Source organism: Rattus rattus, chromosome 2 (genome assembly GCF_011064425.1).
Source record: "Rattus rattus isolate New Zealand chromosome 2, Rrattus_CSIRO_v1, whole genome shotgun sequence".
NCBI lineage: Eukaryota > Metazoa > Chordata > Mammalia > Rodentia > Muridae > Rattus > Rattus rattus.
Window position 1 is genome coordinate 97,494,474 of NC_046155.1, and position 26,678 is coordinate 97,521,151.

General features: G+C 51.5%; 1 protein-coding gene across 1 annotated transcript; it reads right to left on the bottom strand.

Annotated features, from left to right (window-relative positions):
* Positions 1-2,156: 2,156 nt before the first annotated feature.
* On the bottom strand, positions 2,157-26,678 carry Mogat2 (monoacylglycerol O-acyltransferase 2). Its single transcript, XM_032895676.1, has 6 exons — positions 26,559-26,678; positions 17,542-17,720; positions 6,902-7,106; positions 6,390-6,564; positions 5,535-5,734; positions 2,157-3,012 (listed from the first exon to the last, which is right to left on the bottom strand). The coding sequence occupies exons 1-6, from the start codon at positions 26,647-26,649 to the stop codon at positions 2,858-2,860; spliced, it is 1,005 nt and encodes a 334-aa protein (XP_032751567.1). The 5' UTR covers positions 26,650-26,678; the 3' UTR covers positions 2,157-2,857.

Below are 26,678 nucleotides of genomic sequence, written 5' to 3' on the forward strand. Positions count from 1 at the left end.
CCTGAGTGTGGTCATGGTGTCACTATGACAGAAGCTTAGGGCTAAGGACTAAGATAAACACCAAGGACCAGAGCAGGACAGGAGGCCACGGTGAATAGCAAGCTGACTCTAGGCTTCAGGGCAGACATCATCTGTCTTCTACAGATCTGCCCAAGCCCTGCCCAACAGCCTCAGCCCTGCATCCAGGCTCCAGCCCACCTGCCTGGTTTCAGCCCCAGGTCCCGTGTCCCTCCAGCTTCCCCTGGACTTGAGCACCAGGACTCAGCAGGAAGTTGAAGGGAAGAAGGAAGCGCAGAGGGAGAACACATTCCTGCTCTTATCAAACAAGTCCCTGGGCTGCCTGTGTCCTTGTCAGAGGATGGGTCCTGGGCACATTTAGCTGGGCACTGGGACTCGATGCCTCCCTTTGCTCTTCTGTTGTCCCTGGGTGGTGGCAGTGTCTGGTGCGATAGCTGTGGCTCACAGCACCACACATTGTGGATTCCCAAACCTGTAGGTACCTCAAGAAGTTGTTCCTTTAGCACTCCCATCTCAGATTGTCCTGTGGTTCCCGCTGAGAGCAAGATTGGCCTGGCACGATGGAGGGCCATGGAAGGCTTCTGAGCAGAGACAGTGGTGTCAGAGGGGGAAATGGAGACAGGCCAGCTAGGCCAGGCTGACTGGGCCCCTTGAGATGCAATAGCTTTATTACGGCCATGAGATGGGGGTGGGGGTGGGGCGGGGATTCTGCCACAGGCTTTTACTTTTAAAATTTTGGTACAGTTTACAAAGGTGGCCACCAGCGCTCTTCAGAGCCTTCTGCGATGTGGCAGCCCTCCTCTCCTGGCCTTTCGACCATTTAGGTGCAGAGGGAGTGGCTGAGTTGACACTGCACACTGTGTAGCCCTGGACTCCCACTCCTTTGGAATCCAGCCATTACAGAGCACTAAAGAGGCTGTCAGGAGAAAGCTGGGCTCTGTGCCCTGCTGTGACAGCGTGTACAGCCACCCCAGCCTCACATGACCCACGCATTCCATGCAGCTGCAGCAGCTGAGGCAACTCAGAACTGAGGTACACAATTCCTCCTGCCTTCAGCTCTTCGGTGGCTCTAACTCAGTGGTAGAGAACTGTTATGACCCCCTCTAACGGCCACCTTCCTTTCCATGTTGCCCTTTAAGGCCCTGTCCACCACTGCTTCCTCCAAATCTTCCCTGAGATGGAAGACAGCACTCAGTTCTCCGATCCCCTGCCTTCTCCTTCTGGTGTTATTATTTTATTTTGACACAGACTCTCTTTACATAGCCCTGGCTGTCCTGGAACTCACTCTGTAGACCAGGCTGGCCTCAAACTCACAGAGATCCACCTGCCTCTGCCTCTCAAGTGTTGGGATTCAAGACAGACATGTGCCACCATACCCTGCTTGGTTCTTGTCCCACACTATCCCATCTGAACCCCAAGTGCCTGAACCAGGTCCAGTAATTTCTATGTACTGTGCAGGATTCCACGAAGGCCATGGTATAACTCCATGACTTGGGAACTACTTGGGACACTATAGTGAAATATTGTGATCCTATGTCAGACCCTAAAACAGGGTTACAGGGTTTCACTGAAGATAGATGGGGCAGGACTAGGATCCAATGTGTACTTCTCCAGGGCCTGTAGAAACTGTTCCTGCTGGGGAGGGATCTGCTCCCCGTTAGAGACGAGCAGCAGTCAGGCACTCCTTCAACCCAGCCACGCCCTGTGCTCGTACTGCTGTTGTAGCATCTCCAATTCAGGAACCCAGCATTCTCCTGGCCAGAGTATCTATCCCATCTGGAGACACACAGTCCCCCAGGATGGAAAGACAGACTGACTGACATGTTGGATTTTTGTTGTTGTTGTTTGGGTGGTTGGTTTGGTTTGGTTTTTGACACTGGGTTTCTCTTTGTAGCACTGCCTTTCTGGAACTCGATTTGTAGACCAGGCTGGCCTTGAACTCAGAGATTCCTCTCTATCTCAGCTTCGCAAGTACTGGGATTAAAGGCATGTGCCACCACAGCCCAAGATGGCATGGTCTTCTAACACCCGATCTGACCCAGATCTGAGGAGGTGAGTTGGGCCCATGTGACGAGGCTGAGGGCTCAAGCTGAGGTTCCAATCAGCCCCATTGGTTTGGAGAAAGAAAGAGAAGGGAGTTACGACAGACTCCTTTTATTTATTGAAGCAACATGTACAGCACTGCCCTTTTGTGCCAAGACAGAGGCTAGAGTTCACTAGAAAGCATGAGTAAGAGGCTCCCTGGTGATGTGAGAGGTGTGGCTCCCAGGTCATTAAGGCTGAGGAAACCGAGGCTCAGGACATGGGAAGGAGATCTAACCTCGGTCATAGTCAGTGAGCTCTGTCCTCCTTAACTGTCTCTGGGCTCCTTCATGTCATAGCTCAGAGGACTCAGAATCTGGAAGAAACATAGAGTGGGTGCCAGGGCATCCGTGGCTTCCCCTCTCCAGCTCAGAGGGTAAGAAGAGGCATCCAGGGAGCATGTACAGGGAGGCCTGGGCTGCTGGCTCCTCTTGCACTGTCCCTCAAGGGTAGGTAAAGAACAATTTTGTTCTCTTTCTCCATGGCTGTCCTTTGGTCATGTTTGAATAACATTACAACTGTGGAGAGAGACCTCAGGAGTTGCTCTCTGCCTGCTTTCCCCCCATTCTACAGATGTGCAGACCAAGGACAGGGAGAGCTCAGAGCTTTGGCTGCAGGGACGAATCCCAGGGCTAGGAACTGCCTCCATCTTGCCAGCTGTGGCTGGGCTCCTAGGAGTCCTGGTGGCTGTGGAAGTCCCTCTCATCCCAGCACTCCTGCAGGCGCTCAGATGCAGCTGTCTTCCGGCTGGAGACACTTAGCAGAACTCCAGATGCTGGTCCTCAGGGACGTTGAACTTGGGTTTGTGTTCCTCAAAGAGCTTGCATAGCTCCTTGATATAGAGCTGGTGAAGCCGGTTCACCTCGTCCTCCGAGGGATGTGGTATCATCTGCACCTCGATGGGCTTCCCCACTGCAAGGGACAGAGGAGGACAATGACCCCAAATGAGCCCAGGGGCCCTGGGAACAGGTCATCCTACAAAGTGTCTCACTATCATCCTCTCCTCCCCAATTTCAGATACCCCCCCACTTTCCCTCACCCCGTGTGTGTGTGTGTGTATAAGTGTAAGTTCATGATGTTTACACACATGGAAGCCAGAAGCTAATCTCCAGTATTGTTCTTCAGATGCCATCAACCATACTTATGGACACACAAGTCTTTCATTGGCCTGAAACTAATTAATTAAGCTAGACTGTCCATCTAGTAACCCCAGGGATCCTTCTGTGTTGGGATTAAAAGCATGTGCCACTGTACCGGGCTTTTTTCATAGGTACTAAGGTTTCAAACTCAGGTCTCCTTGCACTTTATCAACCGAGCTGTCTCCCCAGCCATCAGGTACTGAATTCCAAGGTTTTTGAACAGTTCACTCCCAGACTCTTAGGATATCAACAGCCAGCTTTCAATGCTGGGTGATACACCTGTTCTTTTCATACATTCTCTCCCTTAATCCCAGGCAGACAAAGCCTGTCATTATTCCACTTAATCAATGTGGCAATGGGGTTCAGGAAAGTTCAGTAACTGATCCGAGTAACCAGGTGGAAGCAGTACTCAGTTCACACGTCACCTCCAGGGTGCACATGTCACCCCCAGGCTGCACACATCACCTCCAGGGTGCACATGTCATCTCCAGGCTGCATACATCACCTCCAGGGTGCACATGTCACCCCCAGGCTGCACGCATCACCTCCAGGGTGCACATGTCACCTCCAGGCTGCACACATCACCTCCAGGGTGCACATGTCACCTCCAGGCTGCACATGTCACCTCCAGGCTGCATACATCACCTCCAGGGTGCACATGTCACCCCCAGGCTGCACGCATCACCTCCAGGGTGCACATGTCACCTCCATGCACACATCACCTCCAGTGCACATGCACCCCCAGGCTGCACATATGTCACCTCCAGGCTGCACACATCACCTCCAGGGTGCACACGTCACCCCCAGGCTGCACACATCACCTCCAGGGTGCACATGTCACCTCCAGGCTGCACACATCACCTTCAGGGTGCACATGTCACCTCCAGGCTGCACACATCACCTTCAGGGTGCACATGTCACCCCCAGGCTGCATACATCACCTCCAGGGTGCACATGTCACCCCCAGGCTGCATACATCACCTCCAGAGGGGCCTGCACTTCTAGAATGGAAGTGGGGAGGCACAGGCCAGGCTCCCTTCTTCCTTCACTGGCACGTGCCCTGGTGTGTGATGTTCCCTAGTCATAGGGAGGAATCTGGAAGACTCTAGAAAAAACCTCTAAATCTGCCTGACTGGGAAAGCAGGGCTCTCTCCTCCTGGAACTATCTCTGGAGCTAGCAGCAGCAGCAACAACATCCAAATAGGTGAGGACATTGCCACACAAGCAGTAATGCCCACGATGTAAGGACTGCCAAATCTGTGCTCCACTAACAAATGGGTGGATGGGTGGATGGACAGATGGACGGGTAAACAGATGGGTGGATAGGCGGAGTTGAAATGAATGGAGTTCTCTCTATAAATGCCAGAGTGAGAATCCAAGAAGAAAACAAAAGAGGCATGAAAACAGCTGAAAAAAACCGTTAAGTCTGTACACCAAAGCTGTTCATTTCTTACAGAAAGAGCCCCCAGAGTCTATTCAAACTTTATTGATTATTAGTTGGCACACGCATTTTTAAAACTCTCCTTCTGGTACCTGTATCTGTGTTCACATGCATGTGTGAGCATAGCGAAGCCCAGAGGTCAGTCATGCTTCATCCTATGTTTTGAGACAAGGTCTCTCACTAAATCTGGAGCTTGCCCCCTGGCAGACTGTCAGCCACCAAGCCATAGAGATTCTATTTTGGTCCCCCAGCCTAGGATTACAGATGCCCACTACCATGCCTTGTGCCAGCTTTCATATGGGCACTGGAGGAGTGGGGGTCAAATTGCAAAATCATGCTCGCTCAGCAAACACTGAGCCATCTCCCCAGCCCCGGATCACAATTAAAGCATCCTTCTCTGACAAAAGGTCAGGTAGATCCCAGTTAACAACCTTAGTTCTGTCCCTCAAAGGCAATGTGAGCTTTTGGAAGTCATTTTACTTCTTTGAGCCTCAGTTTACACCAATGAAATGGAGAGAATAGTCCTTTAAAGGTTACTAGGACAAACCAAGCTTCCGTATGGTAATATCTGACATGTGACAGGTCCCCTGCCCTCTCTTCTTGAGAATGAGTTCTCAGCCATTAGAACCTCCCTTTGAGGATAGGTACTGAGCCAGCAGACCCTTTGTGTCTGTTCAGCTCTTATCCCAGGCTGCCTTCCGGTAGGGTTATCTCTGTGGTGGTGCACATCCCTGTCTAGACTGTGGGCTCCACGAGGATGGGAGCGTATCTCGCCCATCCTCCAGTTCCCTTGTAGCATCTAGCTCACGCCCTGTTCCTGCAGCCTGCCCTGCCCAGCCTGGATCTCAGCTCACCTACGGTGGTGATGGGCTGGCGGAAGGGCACGAGGCCAAAGCTGTACTGGAAGACACCTCTGCCATGGAAGAGCGGAAGGGAGATGCCCATGATCTTCTGCAGCCGGTTCTGGATCCAGCGCAGCCAGGTGCCAGGGGTGTTCTCGACTTGGTTGAACAGGTTGTTCTCCCCAAAGGAGAAGATCGGCACAAGAGCTGCCCTAGAGGGACACAGGAGAGGACAGATGGAAGGACCTAGGAAGGCATGGGTGGAAAATAGCTAGAAACTGAAGCAGACCTGCCGCCTTGACCCCTCTCTGACCTTCAGAGGCCCTTCTCAGGCTCCCAGTCTCTTTCATGGCTACCAGGATGGGTAGACCAGAATGTTCTAGAACATTTTTACTTCTTTTTTTTTTTTTTTTGGGTTCTTTTTTTGGAGCTGGGACCCAGACCTTGGGGCCTTAGCTTCCTAGGCAAGCGCTCTACCACTGAGCTAAATCCCCAACCCCACATTTTTTACTTCTTATCTAGAAAAATCTGCTCATGCCAATTGGCTCAACTTCCTCAGATGCCTGCTCCCATGTGGGAGAGCGGCTCTATAGGTAAGGTCCCAATCTCATTCTTCCAGATTCCTGCTGGTCTGCGAGGTCACAACAGCGGTAGGGAACGCATCCCTTCTCACCTAGCTTCACCAGTTCCCCCAGGCTCCTCTAGGGAAACGTATCTAGAAACTTGGCTGTGAGATACCAACTTAACAATCTTCATCGTGTGCCCGAGGGTCTCCTTGCCAAATAGAAGCTACAGTCAGCTTTGCTGTCTCCCCAACACAATACAAGCCTACGGTGGACCTACAGGGTTGGCTCCAGAGTTCCATACCCATGTGTCAGGGCGAGCCTGATGAAGCCCTTGCGATTCTTCAGCAGCAGCCTGTAGGCTCCGGGCCTGGCGTCCAGTGCTTCCTGCGCGCCCCCAACGATGATGGCTAGCAAGTTCCCGCCGCCCTTTCTGCTCAGAATGTGATCAGCACTCACCTTTTCTGACGAGACCAGCCCTGGAGAGAGAGCAAGGTGGGTCAGCTACTACTGGGTGAAGGCGGCAGGACTGTGAAGATGGGTGCAGCCCAAGAAAGACCATCACAATGTCCACAGAAGCCATGATTCCCCAAACAACACCTTGCACCACCTGGGGTCTCTGCATTCTCTTCTTTCTCCCACCCGCTCATGGGCTTTCCCAGAACAGCAACGCAGGATGTTGTTCTTTGGATCTAGCCTCTGCTGTTACTGACCGAGTACTTGGGAGAAACACAGAGCTGTCGACAGCCCTCTCTCAGATCTCCTTATCTACCCAGCTTCTTCCTGAGCTACCTGGGGCTGGGTAAAGAGACTCACCCCCAGACATGATGTAATCTCGGAAGATGGGGGCCCGGAACCACACAGTCAGCATCATCAGATAGGAGCGGATGCCTGGGAAGAGCGAGGTAAAGCCTGTGCTTTCAGTGCACAGGTTAAGAAAGGCTCCGGCCGCCAGGACTCCATGGGGGTGAAAGCCTGCGATGTAGTTCCGGGAAGGGTCCAGCTCAGCTGTCTTGACCAACTGCAAGAGACAGCAAACTGGTGATGAACAGCAGGTCCTGGCTCGTGTCAGTCTGGGACTCTGAGTCTCAGGATGTTCATAATCCTGAGTACACTGGATGCTTCCACAGAGATAGGGGCTGTGTGGGACAGTGGGCAGCATATGGGTGCCCACAGACTGAGTGCTGGCTTTGGCCAAATCGTTCACCTGATGCCTATGGGTGAAGCTGGAACATTTGGCCTTGTCCCAGGAAGGCCCTGTCCCTTCTGCTGACAGGCTCAAGCAGAAAGAGATTGGAATTCCTGGTTACTGGGTAAGAGCCGTGATGTTTTGAATTGGAATAGCTCCTATAGGCTCATATATTTCAATGTTTGATCTATAGTTGATGGCTTGGATAGGAATAACTCCTATAGGGTTATATATTTCAATGCTTGGTCCATAGTCCATGGAACTGTTTAGGGAAGGATTAAGAGGCATGGCCTTGTTGGAGGAGTATGTCACTGGAAGTGAGCTTTGAGAGTTTAAAAGCCCACATCAGGCCAAGTCTGGCTTTCTCTCTGCCTCTAATTTGTGAATACGCCCTCAGCTATTGCTCAAGCACCATGCCTTCCTGCTTGCCATTATGCCTCCTGTCATGATGACCATGAACTAAATCTCTGAAACTGAGCAGGCCCTTGGTTAAATATTTCCTTTTATGTTGCCTTGGCCATGGAGTCTCTTCATAGCACTAGAAAAGTAGCTAAGATTAAAGTCCCAGATGCCAGGAAAGCAAGAGACTCCCAGGACCCAACAGGGATGACACAACAAAGGGGAGGGAGAACCTGTAGAGACGTATCCAGAGGTTAGGCATGGTCCCTGGTTGAGGGATGGGCCCACCCACCCATCTCAAAAATATTAACACAGAATTGTTCCTGTCTAAAGGAAATGCAGGTACAAAGAGTGGAGCAGAGACTGAAGGAAAGGTCATCCAGAGACTGCCCCACCTGGGGATCCATCCCATTTGCAGACACCAAATCCAGACACTATTGCCGTTGTGAAGAAGCACTTGCTGACAGGAGCCTGGTATAGCTGTCCCCTGAGAGGCTGTGCCAGAGCCTGACCAATACAGATTCGGATGCAAGCAGCCAATCACTGGACTAAGCAAAGGACCCCAAGGAGGAGTTAGGGGAAGAAGTGAAGGAGCTTAAGGGGTTTGCAACCCCATAGGAAGAACAACAATATCAACCAACCAGACCCTCCAGAGCTCCCAGGGACTAAACCACCAACCAAAGAGTACACACGGAGGGACCCATGGCTCCAGCTGCATATGTAGCAGAGGATGACCTTAGCTGGCACCAATGAGACCTTGGTCCTGTGGAGGCTCCATGCATAGGGGAATGCTAGGGTGGTGAGGCAGAAATAAGTGGGTAGATGGGTGGGGAGCTCCCTCATAGAAGCAGGGGTGGGGGTGGGATAGGGGATTTGCAGAGGGGAAACCAGGAAGGGGGATAACATTTGAAATGTAAATAAATGAAATAATCAATATTAATTAATTAATTAATTAATGAGGCGAAGGATATGAGGGCCACATGGGGGCACCACCATGCGGGCATCACCCCATTTTAACCTCACTCAAAAGACAAAAGAAAGTACAGGGAGGAAACAACAGAGACCCTGTCACAAAATAGGGGGAAGGCAAGGACTGACTTGTTCTCTGATCTCCATTGGTAGGCCATGACATGCACAGACACACAGGCACACGTGCACACACACACAGGCACACACACACACACAGGCACACACACACACACACAGGCACACACACAGGCACACACACACACAGGCACACACACACACACAGTGCACACACACACACACACACACACACACACACACAGGCACACACACACAGGCACACACAGGCACACACAGGCACACACAGGCACACACAGGCACACACAGGCACACACAGGCACACACAGGCACACACAGGCACACACACACACACACAGGCACACACACACACACACACACAGACACAGATGCGCACACACACACACAGGCACACACAGGCACACACACAGGCACACACACACACACACAGGCACACACACAGGCACACACACACAGGCACACACAGCACACATACAGGCACACACACACACAGACACACACACACAGACACACAGACACACACACAGGCACACACACACACACTGCGCACACACACACACACACACACACACACACACACACACACACACACACACACACACACACTGCTCTGCCTGGGTGGTATCTACATTCAAAGGTCACTGCTGGAGACCATGTTATAGGTGGGAGCAGTCCTGTCTCACTCTGTCAGGAACCTGCTTTCCCCTCCTCAGTGCCCTGTGTTCTGGGAGCCACAGCCATGGGAGTAAGGAGCAGCCCACAGTCCCCTGGCTGATCCTGGGCAGGAGGCCTCCTGGTGGGCCTGGCAGCAGGGACTTTGCATCCCCTGGGAGAGAGGCAACACTTTTCGCAGGCTAAGCTTCGCCAGGTGAGCAGCCATCCTGTCAGCAAGCTGAAACTCACACACAGTAGCAGCCTCCCTGAGGATTCTTCTTGCTGCCTCTGGGGCCACAGAGGTCTAGCAGTTGACCTCAGCAGCTTGTGAATAAAAACAGGGCGTGAGTCTGTCTGCCCAGCCAGGCTTTAGAGCTTCCAGTTCTCCTGCCCTTGATCTTCACTTGACCTATGAGAAGCCCTTATGACACCGGGTCCCCCCAAACCCTCCAGAGTACCACTGGCCCATGCAAGAAGGATTTCAGGAGCCACAGACAAGGTCCTGCCCCTTTCCCTAGGGGACCTAGGAGATGGTGGAAACCCTAGTGGGACCAGAGCTCTGCCTATTGTCACTGAGAGGGGTCTTAGCAGGACCCCACCAGTTGTGGTCATTCCTTGCTCCTTATCTGGGAACACGTACTATTTAGGTTCTGCCCTTCTGTGAAAACAAATGGAAATTTTTGAGTGCAAAACAGAAGAGAAGGGAGCTTTCATCCCAGGGGCTCCACTGCTGAGGAGTTTAGCCTACAGAGCTGTTTGCCCTTTGGTCAACTGCCATCTGAGCAACGCCATTGGTGGAAGCATCGGTTTTTGTTAATATCAGAAACTTGTCCCCCACACAGATGTCCACCAACAGGGCTTGTCTGGACAGACTGGGAATGAGGCACACGAGGGACAACTACAGCTACAGAGGATTATGAAACAAGCTGAGATGGCTTGTTAGGTGGACAGCAAGGAGCAGGACAGGGTGTGCAGGACATGGTGACTGAGCATGGTGGTCAGAGTTGTCTGCCGTGTGTGTGTGTGTGTGTGTGTGTGTGTGTGTGTGTGAGAGAGAGAGAGAGAGAGAGAGAGAGAGAGAGAGAGAGAGAGAGAGAGAGATTGAGAAATGCTGCACCAAACACTGATGTCAAAGATGACTGACTGGTGTGTGTGTGTGTGTGTGTGTGTGTGTGTGTGTGTGTGTCTGTCTAGGCCAGAGGACAATCTCAGGTGTCATCTTCAGAAATGTCACCTCCTTCCTTTGAGACATTGTCTCTCATTTGGCCAGACTATCTAGCCAGTGAACCCTGGGGATCCTCCCTGTCTCTGCCACCCCAGTGATGGGATTACAGGTGACCACTATACCTGGAAGTTTTATATTAGTACTGGGCATCAAATCCAGGTCTTCAGGCTTGTGTGGCAAGGGCTTTACTGCTGGAGCCTTTCCCCAGCCCTAGGATGGAATCTTTGTATACCTGCTTTTTTGCCCTCTTGAATTTGGAACAAGAACACATTACTACTTTAAATAAACAAATGAGCAAGTGAATAATTGTGCCCTCAACAGTGAAGCGTTTGTGTAGAGAGAAATATCCTGGTGAGCACTGGGGACCCTGTGAACTGACATCTGCATATGTATTGACAGCATGACCCATTGACAGGTGGTTCCTACTGGCACCTTTTGTGCTAACCAGCCACTGTTTCCTGTGAAGACTGGAGGCTGTGTCTCCTATGCATCCTGTCTCCATATACGACAGGACATGGGACAGAGGAGATGTCTCGGGAAGAGTAGACTGAGGGAAAGATGGAAAGAAGCCAGTGGAAGAGGCCGATGTGGCTTCCTCAGAAAGGTGGTATTTTTGACCCCAATCCTGTCCTCACACATCACCTGGATTCCACTGCAAGAGACAGCACCCTAAGCTAGGAGTCTAGAAGCTCATCTCAGGATCGGGCCAGACCCTGGCCTCAGTTGTTAACAGGACAGTGGTAATGATGCTTCCCTGACAGGCTTGTTACAGGCTCCCAGGAGGCCAAGGAAGAAGAAGAAGTACACCAGTCTCTCTGCAGCCCCCTCAGTTCTGTTAGAGTAGGGGAGGGTGGCCAAGCAAGGTGGTAGGTGTCTGGAGAAATCCGGGCTGGGCCTGGCACTGGGCGGCAGGATTGAGAGGAGGCATCGGCCAGGTTGCTAGGCTCTGGAATACCTCATTTTTTATTAGTGTCACTTGTCTACCATAAGATCCAGTCTTTGAAAGTCTATGGTTGAGTCAAGTGGAGTCTCACCACTGACTCCAGAGCACACTTCAGGCTCCAGAAGGAAGTCCACATCCATCGTGACTCATTCCTTTCTCGGCAGCCCTGGTAACTGCCAATCTGTTGTCTATCTCTTCTGGGTTTGCCTGCTCGAGACAGTGTGCGTACAGGAAGCCGCACGCATATGACCTTTGTAACTGGATTCTTGGACTTACTGGCATGAGTCTGAGGAATCTAGGTCTCTTTCAGGCCATGTCGTGGATCGTACTTCACTCCATTTTTTATGAGCAAGTAATATTCCACTGTGTGGACAGACTGTTAGTTGGTTTATCAGCTGAGGAGCACTTGAGTGCACCTTTGGCTGTTATGAGCAACATGGCCCTGGATATGTGTGAACATGTTTTCAGTTCTGAAGGGAAGTCCTAAAATACTACACTTAATCGTAAGACCCTCCTCCGTGCCTGCACACAAGACCCCAGTGTTGTACAGTGCTCTATCACACTAGCTCAGTCCAGTCTTTCCGCATATGCCCTGTGCCTTCTCAAACCCTTCTGTGGCTCACATGCTCCAGGGTCCACTGTGCTCTTGGCTCTTTTAGGTACACAAAGCACCCACTCCACTAGCTTGTAACATTTACCTGGGCCCTAGGGGCTGGCTGCAGGGTGATAGCCCATTGCACAAGTGAGCAAGCGGAATGCAGAGGCGATAAGAGAACTGCCAAGAACCACGGAGGTCACTTGGATCTGAGACCTGCCATCTCTTGCAGAGAGCATAGGAAGGAGCCAGAAAGCCTTTGCTTCAGGACACAGAACACTCGGGATTAGCTTTAGAACTTTCTAGTCAATTTTGCAAAACCCAGGAGTCCAGGTTTCCTCCCAGCAGCCTACTCAAGCACTCCAGGGCAAGTGGACCGATATTTCCATACGGGGAAAGCGGTTCATGACCTACTTGTGCACCTAGATTACTTGGCAGGAAAACAGGACTTCCCAGATCCGGTGCTGGTCTTGTGTGTGAGTGCCTATTCCTTGTGTGTGTGTGAATGTATGCAAGTGTGCATGTATGCGTGTGCATGCATGTGTGTGCATGCATGTGTAGCCGGTTGGGTAGGCACGTGTGTGTATGCAGGGTCTGGAGCAACTTCCCTGCATCCTCCAGCTCAGCCAGATGAGTGGATGAAGAAAAGGCTATCCTATCTGCCCTTGAAACAGCCCTGGGTGTGGGTTTGGCCTCCCCAGAGTCTCAGTTAAATTCTCTGCCCCACCTTCCTGCCACTCCATGAAGTGGTTTGACTGGGGTTCGCGGCCATTTACGGATCTGTCCCTCATTTCTATTCTCCCATTACCATATTGAAATCAATATACAACCCACAATTCTCACCGAGGGTGTATTTCTTATGGCCCAAAAAATATTTTAAGTTTTACCCCTGAGACTATTACAGAGTTGAAGACATTATGCCCACATGAGGCCCTGGGAGCTGGAAAGAGTGTCGGATTGGACAAACATTCCCAGCACTGACTTTGTGCCAGGTATGGTACACACACCAACCCACTTTGTCCTTCACTGTCACCCCAGAGAGCAATGTTGGTATTCGTGCCCCGTTGTACAGAGGAGGAAACTGAGAAGCATGGCCCTTCTTTGACTCACACAGCTACTAAGGGAGCGGAGCTGGGCTAAGCCTGGGCACCCTATCTCCAAACGCAAAGCTCTCCCAGATGCTGTGTGAATGGCTGTGGGAGTTAATGAAGTGGGGGTGTGCTCCAGTCAGGCCCCCTGCACTGGTGACCTGGGGAACTGGGATGGTAAGAGCGGAAAGAGGGGATGGGTAAGGGCTTAGGTTGCAGGAGCTCGCAGGCCATTGCAAAAGTGAGTTTTGTCCCAAAGAAGGGTGCACTGTGGAGCAAGTGGAGTGCAGAAAAGGAAAGGCTCATGGTTGGACTTACAGTAGAGGGAGGGAGGGATGAGTCAGAGGGGGGAGTTTAGGACCCAGAACACAGGTTCTGGAGCAGTGGTCCTCACTAAGGGGAGCAAATTTGCCATCTCCTACCCCTGTCTATGGACATTTTCAGTTGTCACAGCCGAAGGCAACAGGGCTGGCACATAGTAGGTAGTTGCCAAGGTGAGAACAGTCATAAACGAGGGCTTATCCAGCCACAGTTGTCAATAAGGATTGAGAAAGGCTGCTGGAAGCTACTGGCTGGGAGGGACAGCAGTGGGGTGAGAGGTGGTCCGCATCCCTCCAAGCTGACTCAGACAATGATCTGTGTGACGTGTCCAGCAATTCCTGACCCCAGGTCAGGGTCCTGGCCACAGAACTTGGTCCTGCCTAAGGTCTTGGCCTGTGTAGACAGTGTTTATTCTGGGTGATGAAATCTCCACGGGGACACCCAGCTCCTGGGCCCACCTTTCACATGTGGTGAGGACTGCTCCCTCTCCTCGAACTGCCTGACGCCCCACCGCTAGGTCTTAGAGAATCAGTAAAGGTGCAGTGTTCTGATTTTGTTTGATATTTTCACCCCTGGGAGCTAGTTTGCAAAATCATGGTAACAATCAAAGCGTGAAAGCCATCAGAAGACCACTTTGTTGGATGGGGAGTGCAGAGGCTTGGAGGGTGGGGTGGGGTGCAGCAGAGCTGGAAAAGAAAAGAGCCTAGAAGGGAGAGACACAGTACCCTGCGAGGTCTGTGGAAAAGATAGTCTGCAAGCTACAGCCCACTCCTGGTCACTCCGATCCTAGACCAGGCACATCCCAAGAAACCAACACGAGTCCAGCATCTCGCCCTCTGCTGGCCATCACCGGTATTGCCTGCCCCAGGCGGGTGCTTCTGCAAAGAGCCTGAGGTAGGCAAAAAACAGACAGCCCCCGACTGTGGAAGGATCAGGAAGATGGTGAACATCCCCTGTCAGCCCTGCTGCCAGAAAGCCAAGTGGGCAGAGGCAGATGCCCTCTAGAGCCCTTGGTTACCCAGATCTGGAAAGTGTCACTTCTGGAGGCCTCCAGGAAGCCCCACTAACCTGAACCTTCTCTTCAGCCACTACTCAGACTAAATTCTACTGTGGTCACACTGAACAGCCATTTCCAGCTCAGGAGGCCTCTGGACAAGCAACTGGCCTCTGCCTGTGATGTCCCCTTTACAAAAAGGTCTTTTCTCTGTTTTGCTCAGGACTATAGCTCACAAAAAGAAAGAGAAGCCAGCGCCAGGATCTGCAAAACTCAGCAGAGCCCAGAACTAACCAGGCTTCCTTTGATGCCTCTTACAGGTTCCCAGATCACAGATTGCACACTGTCCCGGAGAACCCTGACCTCCCCAACACAGGTCCTAGAGAGAGGTGAGGCAGGGGAGGGGAGTCAGAGTCACAGTTCAGAGGCCCTGGAGTGAGGACTTGGGACTCTGCCCTAGACATGCCCATGGCTGCTCTTGGATTCCAACAAGCTATGCTTGTTCTGTGCTGTGCTGTGCTGTGCTGTGCTGTGCTGTGCTGTGCTGAGCTGTGCTGTGCTGTGCTGTGCTGTGCTGTGCTGTGCTGTGCTGAGCTGAGCTGAGCTGTGCTGTGCTGTGCTGTGCTGTGCTGGGCTGTGCTGTGCTGTGCTGTGCTGTGCTGTGCTGTGCTGTGCTGTGCTGTGCTGGGCTGAGCTGAGCTGAGCTGTGCTGTGCTGTGTGCTGTGCTGTGCTGTGCTGTGCTGTGCTGTGCTGTGCTGTGCTGTGCTGTGCTGTGCTGTGGCGATCTTGGGAGGAACCCCTGAAGAATAAACAAATCTGAGGAGTGGAAGAATAAACAAATCTGAGGAGTGGAAGTGACTGTCATGCATCTGAGTCACCCAAGCTGGTCCAGGCTCCCTCCCATTGAACACTAAAATGTTCAATGCCCTGGATTGACAGTCCCTGCTAGCCCACCCTGTTTCATGCCAGCCCTTTTCTTTGGAGACCCTGCTCAGGGGAAAGTTATGGGCTCCTGTATGACCATTGTCACTCAACCTTCCTCAAGCCTTATGGGGCCCTAGGACTCTCAAAAGGGAACAGGGTAGGATCCTTGATTGGAGTCCTATGATACAAACAAGTTGCTTAATCTCCATGAGCCTGTTGGTCCCACCGCTCCCCTTTTGCTAGCAGGGAACTTGAGTCCTGGAATGAAGAAAGGTATGGGACTCTGCATGGGGGACGTGGGGAGTCAGGCTGGGTGAGGGTCAGAGTGTCCAGTTCCAGGTAGTGTCCTACTGACTCTGTGACACGGTGAGACCAGTTATTAGTAAGGTTCTCCATGGGCTTTGTCTGCACAGTCTGTTAGGATAGACACTGTCCAGGAAGGTATTTGGTGTCATCTCTATCTTGTTTGTTTGTTTAAGATTTACTTATTTTATTTGTATGAAAATAGCTGTTTTCAGACACACCAACAGAGAGCATCAGACCCCATCACAGATGGTTGTGAGCCACCATGTGGTTGCTGGGAATCGAACTCAAGACCTCTGGAAGAGCAGTCAGTTCTCTTAACTGCTGAGCCATCTCTCCAGCCCCGTTTTTTGGTTTTTTGTTTTTTGTGTGTGTGTGTGTGTGTGTGTGTGTGTGTGTGTGTGTGTGTGTGGTTTTTTTTTAAAGACCTGGTTTCTCTATGTATCCTTAGCTATCCTGGAACTCACTCTGTAGACTTCAAACTCAGAACTCAAAGACTGCCTGCCTCTGCCTCTGCCTCCTGAGTTCTGGGTTTAAAGGCATGTGCCACCACCTCATGGCTTCTTTCTCATTTTTTAATGACTTCTTTATTTTTATTTTATGTGCATTGGTGTTTTGCCTGCATGTATGTCTGTGTGAGGGTGTCGGAGTCCCTCAAATTGGAGTTATAGACAGTTGTCAGCTGCCATGTGGGTTCTAAGAATTACACCCGGGTTCTCAGGAAGAGCAGCCAGTGTTCTTAACTACTGAGTCATCTCTCCAGCCCCTGTTTGTTTGTTTTTGAGACAGGGTCTTTCTCTTCATAGCCCTGGCTGTCCTGAAACTCACTATATAGACCACGCTGGTAGAGCTCTTCCTACCTCTGCCTTCCAGTGCTGGAACTAAAGGTGCATTCCACCATGCTCAGCTATCTCTATCCTGAGTGTGGCCAAACAGAAGTGCAGAGAGACTAGGCAACCTGCCTCAGGTCACCCCGATAGACACGTGGCAGATCTGGATGAGGATTGTGTGTGCCTAGCTTCACAAGCCATGCTCTAACTGCCCACGCCTGGCCTGCATCCCACTCCCACCTCATCCCATCAGGAAGCCGGCACTGCCTGCGGGTCTTGGGTTCAGTCTACCCAGATCCCATCGAAGCAGCCCGAGTCTGCTCCACTCAGGACCAACCTTCAAGTTCCAAGGCCATGCACGTGTTCACAATGACCTGAATGCCGTGAGCCAAAGATGCCAGGATTTGAGGACACTCACAGTAGGAGTCACAGTCTCACTGCTTAGGGACACTGAGGCCAGCATAGGCCAAGCCTTGCCTAGGAACATTCAGCCTGCCTTTGGTAAGGCAGGATGGACTCTCAGGCAGTCCTATACCAGTGCAGAAATATTAAACCTGTAACAGAGTTTGTTGTGTGACTCGGGTCGCACCCTCGAGTTCCCCTATCTATTCAATGTAGTATTCCAATGATCCCTTAAGACCTACTGATTGTCACCTCACTCAGAACTAAGACTGCTGATAGCTGGCTTTGCTCCTATAAGACACACATATCCCCTTCAAACCACATTTATTCATCAGTGACCATATTAGTCCCACATCCAGAGAGAAGCTATGCTCTTCCATAGGCCTTGCCCAGCCCCGCCTCCCCCACCCCACCCTCCCCGCCTCCCTGCCAGCCTTCTGCTTCTCAGACCTCCTGGTCCCACAGAAATAAGTGGTCCAGGGACCCTTTGACCTCCCCGCCCCCCGCCAAATCTGGCACTCACAGAGACAGGGAAGAAATCCTTCATGTACTTCCATATGGCCATGCGTCTGAAGAATTGGATGGGCCGGCCTCCCTGCCTCGGCCTGTCCCAGTCCAGGTACCACCAGGCGGCATATAGGACTGAGAAGAGCCAGAACCTCGTGAATAGGAGGCCGATGAAGATGAAGATACAGAGCTGGGCTGGGAGAGAAGCCGGAGAGTTAGAGCTGCAAGGAAAGCAGGTTAAACCCCAGCTTAGCTCTTCTATGACTGCGCCCCGCACCTGCAGTGCCCTTCCCACACGTGCCTGCTGCGCCCTCTACTCCGTGCCTGCAGTGCTCCCCGCTACGCGCAGGCAGTAAGCAGCGTCCCCGCTACTCCTGCAGCGCCCCTCCCCTACGCCTGCAGCACCCACCGTCATGCCTGCAGCGCCTCCCCCTACCCCTGCAAGGCCTGCAATGCCCTCCCCACCTGTGCCTGCAGTGCTCCCCCGCATCCCCCTTGAGCCTGCAGCGCCTCCGCCCTGTCCAGCACACACCACTGAGAGAAGACCAACTTCCATGCCACCATTCCACCAGGACATGCCACCCTGGCCTGGGGCCTAGTCTAAAGTCATTTCCCCGCCACTACAACCTTCACTGCTTCCATCCCCAGGAAGGCCATATGCATTCAACAGGCGCTTGAATAATGGAGCCATGGATTGAGTTAAGTTCTGCTTTCTGATTACCTAAATCCCAGAGGAAAAAGCAGCACTCTTCTTTCCAGGCCCCTTAGTCAAAGCTAAGCCCAGACTCCTTTCTAAAGCCCCGTCAAGACTTCTGATTTGCACAGCCTCGAAGCTCAGCCTGGCATCAGCCCTGTGAGCTAGTGCTATCTTTTCCAGTTCTTGGCAAACCTCACCACTTACATGGCCAGTGCCCCAACCAGCCCAGATTTCTCTCTCTGTGTTCCCAAACTCGGTCCACTCTGCTTTGTGTATTGTGGAGACATCGTCTGGTTAGGCTGGGGCACAGCAAGGCTAGGGCCAGGGTGAATGCAGAAGTCTATCTTACCTATGGTTCCGCAACCCTTGCTGCAGGTGAATCCTGCCCATCTCAGGTGCAGCGGGTCCTCGGGGCGGCTTCCCATCTGCAGGAGCATCGTTCCCATGGACACTACCCCACCCCCACGGTGCAACATCCCTTCCATTCACTGATGCTTTCCCTTTCAGTGTCATAGTCAAGCCCAAGCCCATGGATCTACATCTGCTAGTCAAGTGCTCTCACCACTGAGTCACATGCAGGCCCTGACTTCTTTTTGTTTGCTTGTTTTTGTTGTTTTTCTTATGAAGTAGGATCTCAAGTATCCCAGGCTGCCCTCAAACTTCCTGTGTAGCTAAGGATGACTCTGAACCTCAAATCCTTCTGCCTCTACCTCCCAAGTACTGGGATTACAGGTGTCTACCAATCCTGGTTTATAAGGATCCAACCCAGGGCTTTGTGATGCTAGGCAATCACTCTACCAACTGAACTATATCCCCAGCCCTCAAATCCTTTCTTTGTAACTGTCTGTCTATCTATCTATCTATCTATCTATCTATCTATCTATCTATCTATCTATCTATCTATCTGTCTGTCTATCTAAGACAAGGTTTCTCTATGTAGCCCTGTCCTAGAACTTAACTCTGTAGACCAGGCTGGCCTCAGACTCAGAGATCTTCCTAACTCTGCCTGTGTGCTGGGATTAAAGGTGTGTGTCACCACTACTGGGTGAGCCCTCAGATTCTTAAAGAAAGCCAGTCACAGTTGTGAAGCACTTGGAGAAGATAGGTGGACAGACTTGCTGTGTGAGGTTGTGGGGTGGGGCTTGACCCTAAAGATTTAGAAGTCAGAGGCTGTAGACTCATTCTGCATGAGCATCTACAAGGTACCAACTGCTAGTGGGCCAGCCATGAGTGACCGATAAAATCTTGTCCCTGTGAAGCTATCTCCTCAGGATTGTGTTTGAGGCCCTTTATGTATTGTTATAAAGGTTTGTTGGGCTTTGATTTTGCATTTGTATGTGGTGGGTGTGCATGTGTGTGTGTTCATATGGGATAGATGTGCATGATGTGTGTATTCATGTGTGGTGGGTATACATGCATGTCTGTTCACATGTGTAGGGGTGTGCATGCATGTGTGTTCACACGTGGTGGGTGTACATGTGTATGTTCGCATGTATGTAGTGTATATATGTGTGTTCATATGTGATGGATGTGCATGTGTGTGTGTTCATGTGTGGTGGGTGTGCATGTGTGTTAATATTTGTGGGGTTATACATGTGTGTTCATGTGTTGTGGGCATACGTGTGTGTTCACATGTGTGTGAGGTGTGCATGTGTGTGTTCACATGTGTGTGGGGCGTGCATATGTATGATGTCAGGATCTTCATCAACTGCTCGTCACATTATCCCATCATTTCCCACCTTATTCTCACTTGAACCCAGACGCCACCAGTAGTACATGCTAGTCTAGCTACCGTGGTCCAGCAGCCCCTGCCTCTGCCTTCTAAGTGCTGGAATTACTGGCCGACTGCCATGCCCACCCAGAGTTTACATAACTCTGCTCCTCACACTTGCATTGAGTTGCCTCCCCAGCCCTGTTCTAAAGGGTTTGTTTCTAGAAAAATGTACTGAACATGCAGTGTGTCACCTTGCCATTGTGAGTGCACAGTGCAATTAAGTGCATTCCTTATTCAGCCATTGATGTCATCTGTCAGCAGAACTCTTTCCTAACAGAAACTCCATACTCAGGGGGCACCACCCCACCCCCTTCCTATCCCAGGGGAGGCACCTACCCGTGTTCACCTGCTCCAGGCACACTATAGTGTGGGGTCATAGGAATTCTCCCCTTTTCCACTAATGTTCCATTGTGTGTGTTTAACACATTTTTGCTTCTCCATTAGTAGATAGATTAAATTCATGTTTGTTATTTGTTTTAAAATGCCGTGAAATTATTTATAAATAAAAACGGCAGGGTGCATGGAAAGGTGGGGGGGGGATTCCTACACAAACCTAGACGAATGTGGGAAAACTAAAAGAAAAGGACAGCTACAGCCAGCACTTTGAGGGCCAGCCTGTCCCTCCGGTATTTGCCTCTCTTCCTGGACCCCTCTAAGGCATGGATGGAGAGACAGGACCAGTGGCTTATGGCTTTGCTACTTTCTGTTTGTCCTAATTATTTGCAGAGGCAGTTGTACAGGGCTTGGAATCCATTGCCAGCCTGAGTAGGAACAGAGGCTGGCACAGATGTCCCCCACCTGGAAGGGACAGAAAGATCCTCCAAGCAGGAGACAAGGAGGGAGGGAGGTTGACTTAGACTTTATTTTTTTATGCTTTTTCTTAAAATTTTTTTGTACTGGGAATAGGCAACAGCTGCTATAATGTGTGCCTGCAATCAAGGCTAAGACACTGCAAATTCACACCAAACCTTACCTACCTAGAGAAACCCTTACTGCAAAAAAATTTTCTCTCTCCCTCTCTGTCTCACTCTCTCCGTCCCTGCACCCCAGTGTGTGTGTGTGTGTGTGTGTGTGTGTGTGTGTGTGTGTGTGTGCACGCACACATGTATATACGCATGCTTGTGTGGGTATGCAGTACCCATGTGAACATGTGTATGTTGAGTCCAGAGATCAGAGGTCAGAGGTCATGTGTCTTTCTCTATCGCCCTCCACATTTCCCCCCTCTGGAGCCGAGGACCTAACCAAGGGCCTTGTATTTGTTAGCAGGTGCTCTACCACTGCCATAATTCCCTAACCCCTCCCCCCTTTTTTTGAAACGAGAGTTTTTCACAGACCCTGGTGCTTGCTGATTCAGCCAGGATGATTGGTGGGAATGTTCCTGTTTGGACTTCCCAGAGCTGGACATACAGGGTGTGCTACCATATCCAGCTTGGTGTGAGGGCACAGGCATGAGGGCAGGGGTATGAGGGGGCAGGGGTATGGGGAGGGCAGGGGCATGAGGGAGGGCAGGGGGCATGAGGAGGGCACAGGTATGGGGAGGGGCAGGGGGTGAGGGAGGCAGGAGGGGTGTGAAGAGGGGGGGGGTGGGGGAGGGCAGGGGGTATGGGGAGGGCAGGGGTATAAGGAGGGGGGGGTATGGAGGAGGGCAGGGGGCATGAGGAGGGCAGGGGTATGAGGAGGGCAGGGGTATGGGGGGGGGGGGGGTATGAGGGGAGGGCAGGAGGGGTGTGGGGAGGGCAGGGGGCATGGGGAGGGCAGGGGCATGGGGGGGAGGGCATGGGCAGGGGGAGGGCAGGGGGGGTATGAGGGAGGGCAGGGGGGTGTGGGGAGGGCATGGGGGCGTGGGGAGGGGCAGGGGGCATGGGGAGGGCAGGGGGCAGGGGGAGGGCATGGGCATGGGGAGGCAGGGGGTATGGGGAGGGCAGGGGTGGAGGGAGGGCAGGGGTGTGAGGGGGCAGGGGGTGTGAGGAGGGCAGGGGTGGAGGAGGGCAGGGGTGTGAGGAGGGCAGGGGAGTAAGGAGGGCAGGGGTGTGAGGAGGGCACGGGCATGAGGGCACAGGGAATCAACTCCGTTCCTCACACTTGCACAGCAAGCTCATTCCCAACTGGGCCATCACCGCAGCCTAATCCCAATTTTTTAACATTAAAAATAAAAACAAAACAACAATGACAAAGCAAAAACACTAAAACAGCGGCAGCCCTTTCCCTTTTGGGTTAGCCCAAGAGTCTCTGCAATGGCTCCCATTTAAAAGGCCTCTCTCAAGGAGAAAAGTTCACTGTTAAACAGCGGCGTCCTGGAGGGGAGGATTATGGGAAGTCTTTTACCTAAAGGTTCGAGTGACCTTTGAATGATTTTCTTTTGCAGACAGAAAAAAATAAGTTTAGAAAAAAACAGGGGGTTGGGGATTTAGCTCAGTGGTAGAGCGCTTGCCTAGTAAGCGCAAGGCCCTGGGTTTGGTCCCCAGCTCTGAAAAAAAAAAAAAAGAAAAAAACAGAGTATACTTCCCCTCAACTAGAAGGGAAGTCTGGCCATCCGTCTCCAGACTTATTTCTCTGCCCTGTTACCAGCAAACCCAGATGGGACTGCTTGGTGATTTAGGAAGGTAGCCCTTCCTTCCTTCCTTCCTTCCTTCCTTCCTTCCTTCCTTCCTTCCTTCCTTCCTTCCCTTCCTTCTTTCCCTTCCTTCCTTCCTTCCTTTTCCTTCCTTCCTTCCTTCCTTCCTTCCTTCACCCCATCTTTAAAAGCTTGCAGTTTCTCTTGTTATCGTTTTGGTTTGGTTTTTTGAAAACAGGGTCTCACTATGTAGCTCTGACTGTTCTAGAACTCACTATGCACACCAGGCTGGCCTCGAACTCACAGAGATCCCAAGTGCTAGGATTGAAGGTAAATGCCACTATGCCCAGCTAAGCCTGAGGTTTCTTAAACCCCTACATTTTGTTGTTTTGTTTTGCTTTGCTTTTGAGACAGGGTTTCTCTGTGCATAGCCTTAGCTGGACTCACTCTGTAGACCAGGCTGGCCTTGAACTCAGAGATGCACCTACCTCTGCCTTCCAAGTTCTGGGTTCAAAGGCTGTGTCACCATGCCTGTCTTAAACCCCTACATCTTAGAGACTCAGAGAGGATAATGCACACTAGTTAAGGTCACATAGCAAGCTATCAGGGTAATACCTGGGATTCAATGCTTGACCCATGCCATTCATTCATTCGTTCATTCATTCATTCAACAATATAAAATGTAAAATAAAACCATCTAGGAACAGTATGGACCAAGACTGAGGGACCTTACTCCCAACAAGAGAGATGTGAGAGAGGAAAGAAACAGAAGCAATGAGTAGCCCATCTGGAAAGCATTTGGCTTGGGGCCTGAGCCTTTGGGGCCTGGTCCTAATTGACGTTCCTGGCTACTTCCATGCCATCTTGCAAAACACATCCCATATGTCCAGCTCGAACCAGCTTGAACCAGCTGTTCAGATTGCCCTGTCTTTTCTTCCTCCTTCAGACTTCCCAGCCTGGGAAACTGGGAAACGGGGTATCAACAGGCTTTAGACTCACACTGTATTTTTCTTTTCTTTTCTTAAGATTTATGTATTATATATAAGCACACTGTGGCTGTCTTCAGACACACCAGAAGAGGGCATCGGATCCCATTACAGATGGTTGTGAGCCACCATGTGGTTGCTCGGAATTGAACTAAGCATCTCTGGAAGAGCAGTCAGTGCTCTTAACCTCTGAGCCATCTCTCTAGCCCCACACTGTATTTTTTCTTGGAGTGTATGTGGTTTGTAAGCATGTATGTATGTATGTATGTATGTATGTATGTATGTATGTATGTATGTATGTATGCTCATATGTGCCAGTGTGGAGGCTCAGGGATGCTGTGGGAATGTTCTTCTATCACTCTCCAACCTTTATCTTTTTCTATCTCTCTGTAACTCTCTGGTATAGGGGCAGGGTCTCTCTCTGTCTCTCTCTGTCTCTCTCTCTCTGTCTCTCTCTCTCTCTTTCTCTCTGTCTCTGTCTCTCTCTGTCTCTCTGTCTCTCTGTCTCTCTCTGTCTCTCTGGCTCTCACCCAGGGCTCACTGGTTGCACTAGTCTAGCTAGACAGCTTGCTCTAGGGACCTCTTGTCTCTGCTTCCTTGGTGTTGCTATAATAGGCAGGCCACCAACCCCACCGGGCACTATTAGGAGGTGTGGTCTTGTTAGAGTGGGTGTGGCCTTGTTGGAGAAAGTGGGTTTTGAGGTTTCGGATGCTCAAGCCAGGCCCAGCGGCTCACTCTCTCTTCTTGCTGCCTTTGGATCAAGGTGTATAACTCTCAGCTCCTCCAGCACCATGTCTGCCTGCACGCTGCCACGTTTCCCTCCATGATGACATTGGACTAAACCTCTGAACTGTACGCCAGCCCCAATTAAATGTTTTTTTGTTTTTTATAACAGTTGCTGCCGTCATGGTGTCTGCTCACAGCAATAGACCAAGACAGGATCCAAGCTCTAATCCTGACGCTTGTGCAGCACGTGCTTCACTGGCAAAAGCATGTCCCAGCCCAAAGGTTCCTTTAACCAGACTGCCTCCGCTTACCTCTCTGTTATGACACATGTGTGTGTATGTTCACCTGTGGGTGGGCGGGTGCACCCACATGTATGCATGTGTGCGCAGGCCAGGGGACAACCCTGAGCATCCACCTCAGCAAGGCTGCCCACCTCCTTCTGAGACAGCGTCTCTCATTAGCCTGAAGACCACCCACGAGGCTAGGCTAGCTGCCCAGCACGTTCTAGGGATCTTCCTGACTCAGATGCCCCAGTGCTGGGATCACAAGCTTGTGTCACGACGCCTGGCATTTAGTGCAGAGGTTCTGGGAATCAAGCTCAGACCCTCATGCTTTGGAGACACCGAGGCCATTCCTTCAGCACCAAAACCACCACCACCACCACCATCATAATAAAAAATGAGGCAGGACAGCAAGTATTTTAGACATTTCAGAACCTGTGACTTAAGATGCAAATTGAGAGGCGCCACGGGGGGGGGCACTTAAGTAGCAGTTTAAAATTTAATCTATTAGAAATGGCAACCACTCTTGGATCTTAGACTGAAAACAAAACAAAACAAAAAACCACTCAGGCCTGTCTTGGCTCTGATTTGGTGACTACTGGTGGGTACTCTGATTGCCTTTGATCTCCCCATCCCCCACACAGCAGGCTCGGGGACCTTTAACACTTGACTGGACCTTGTCACTTCCCTGCTGAGTCTATTGTTCTCCTTTGCCCTCAGGATAGGGAGTAAGGTAAAACTTCCCGTTCTCCGTGAAAGAGCCGAGAACCCTTTCCTCAGATGGCTCCAGTTGGTCCTCTCCGGCTCAGGGGAGCCCTGACTTCTGTGCTCTACTCCCTGGTCTTGCCAGGTCTATGTAAGAGCAGGCCGAGGCAGGTACCATTGGCTGCAAGGATGGGGTAGATTCATCCAGTTAGACACACTCCGGTCCTCAAGGACACAGGAGGCACGCTGAGCCTGGGGTCCATTAGCCCCTTCGAGCTTGGGGCTATGAACTACATGGCTCTGGGTCTCCAGAGCCCTTTGGCTCAAGCCATCCCTGGGCTTAGGCCACCCGCCCCCTGTTTTCTACACCCACCATTTACATTCTGTATCCTCACCTCCTCCCAGAGCCCTCTGCCCATCCCCCAGCCCTTCTTCCTCTGGAAGGAGCCGTTGCCAGGCTCCTGGTTTACAGCCTGGGCCTTTCAAGTATGCAATTCCTCTGCTTGGCTGTTACCAGGGGTACTTAAAATGGTCACTAACCCTGGAATAGAGGTGTAGACCCATTTAAAGTGGATGCTAGAGGTGTGATCCTGGAAAGACCACTTTGCAGGAATAAACCTTGTAGAGGAAACATTGCGAGATGGTCCTAAGGGAACACATATACACGTGCGCATGCGCCCGTGCTAAAGCATGTACTGAGCTTGTGAATGTTTTGACAGCCAGCAGTATCGGGATCCAGGCTGAATCTGAGTCCTGGGGTGGCAGTCCTTCCCCAGTGTAGTGCCAACAAAAGAGATAAGGCTCCTTCCCTTGTTCTCCCTGCCACCCTTCCTTCCCAGTCCACAGCGGTGCTGGAGTGAATGGGATACAGTCACATCTCAGGAACCAGGTCAGGTCTGCTTAACTTTCTGCATTTCGTCTACAAAGATCCCCTAGGGTGACACTGGCATCCCCATCATACAGCTGGTGAAGCAGAGGCCCGTCCCTTCTTTCCTTGCCTCAGTCCCAGCTCTCCTTTTCTGAAAGGTAAACTGGAGAGCTTCCACCCGAGCATCCACCAGCATCGGATGCTCCCACAGCCCTCGGCAGCTTGCAGTTAAAGCCTAGAGGAAACTGTCCCAAAAGTCCAGAAAAGTAAAGTCTACCTAAGACATGGGAGACCCAACATACCCACACGAGGCTTTGGCAGACCCCAGAAGAGCTCTTGAGCCCAACAAAGACCCTTCCTGAATCTCTCCATCAAGCACCCTGTGCTTCCGCTGAGGCTGCCCTGCCCTTCCCTTCCCGTGTGCCTGTGGCTACCCTCTTACCCAACGCCAGGAAGGAGAAGACCCACTGAAGGACCGCGAAGGTCTGTAGCCTGCGCTCCCATGGTACCAACAGGGGGGCGAATTCCACCATGCTGAGCTGGCTCAGGAGGCTCCACACAC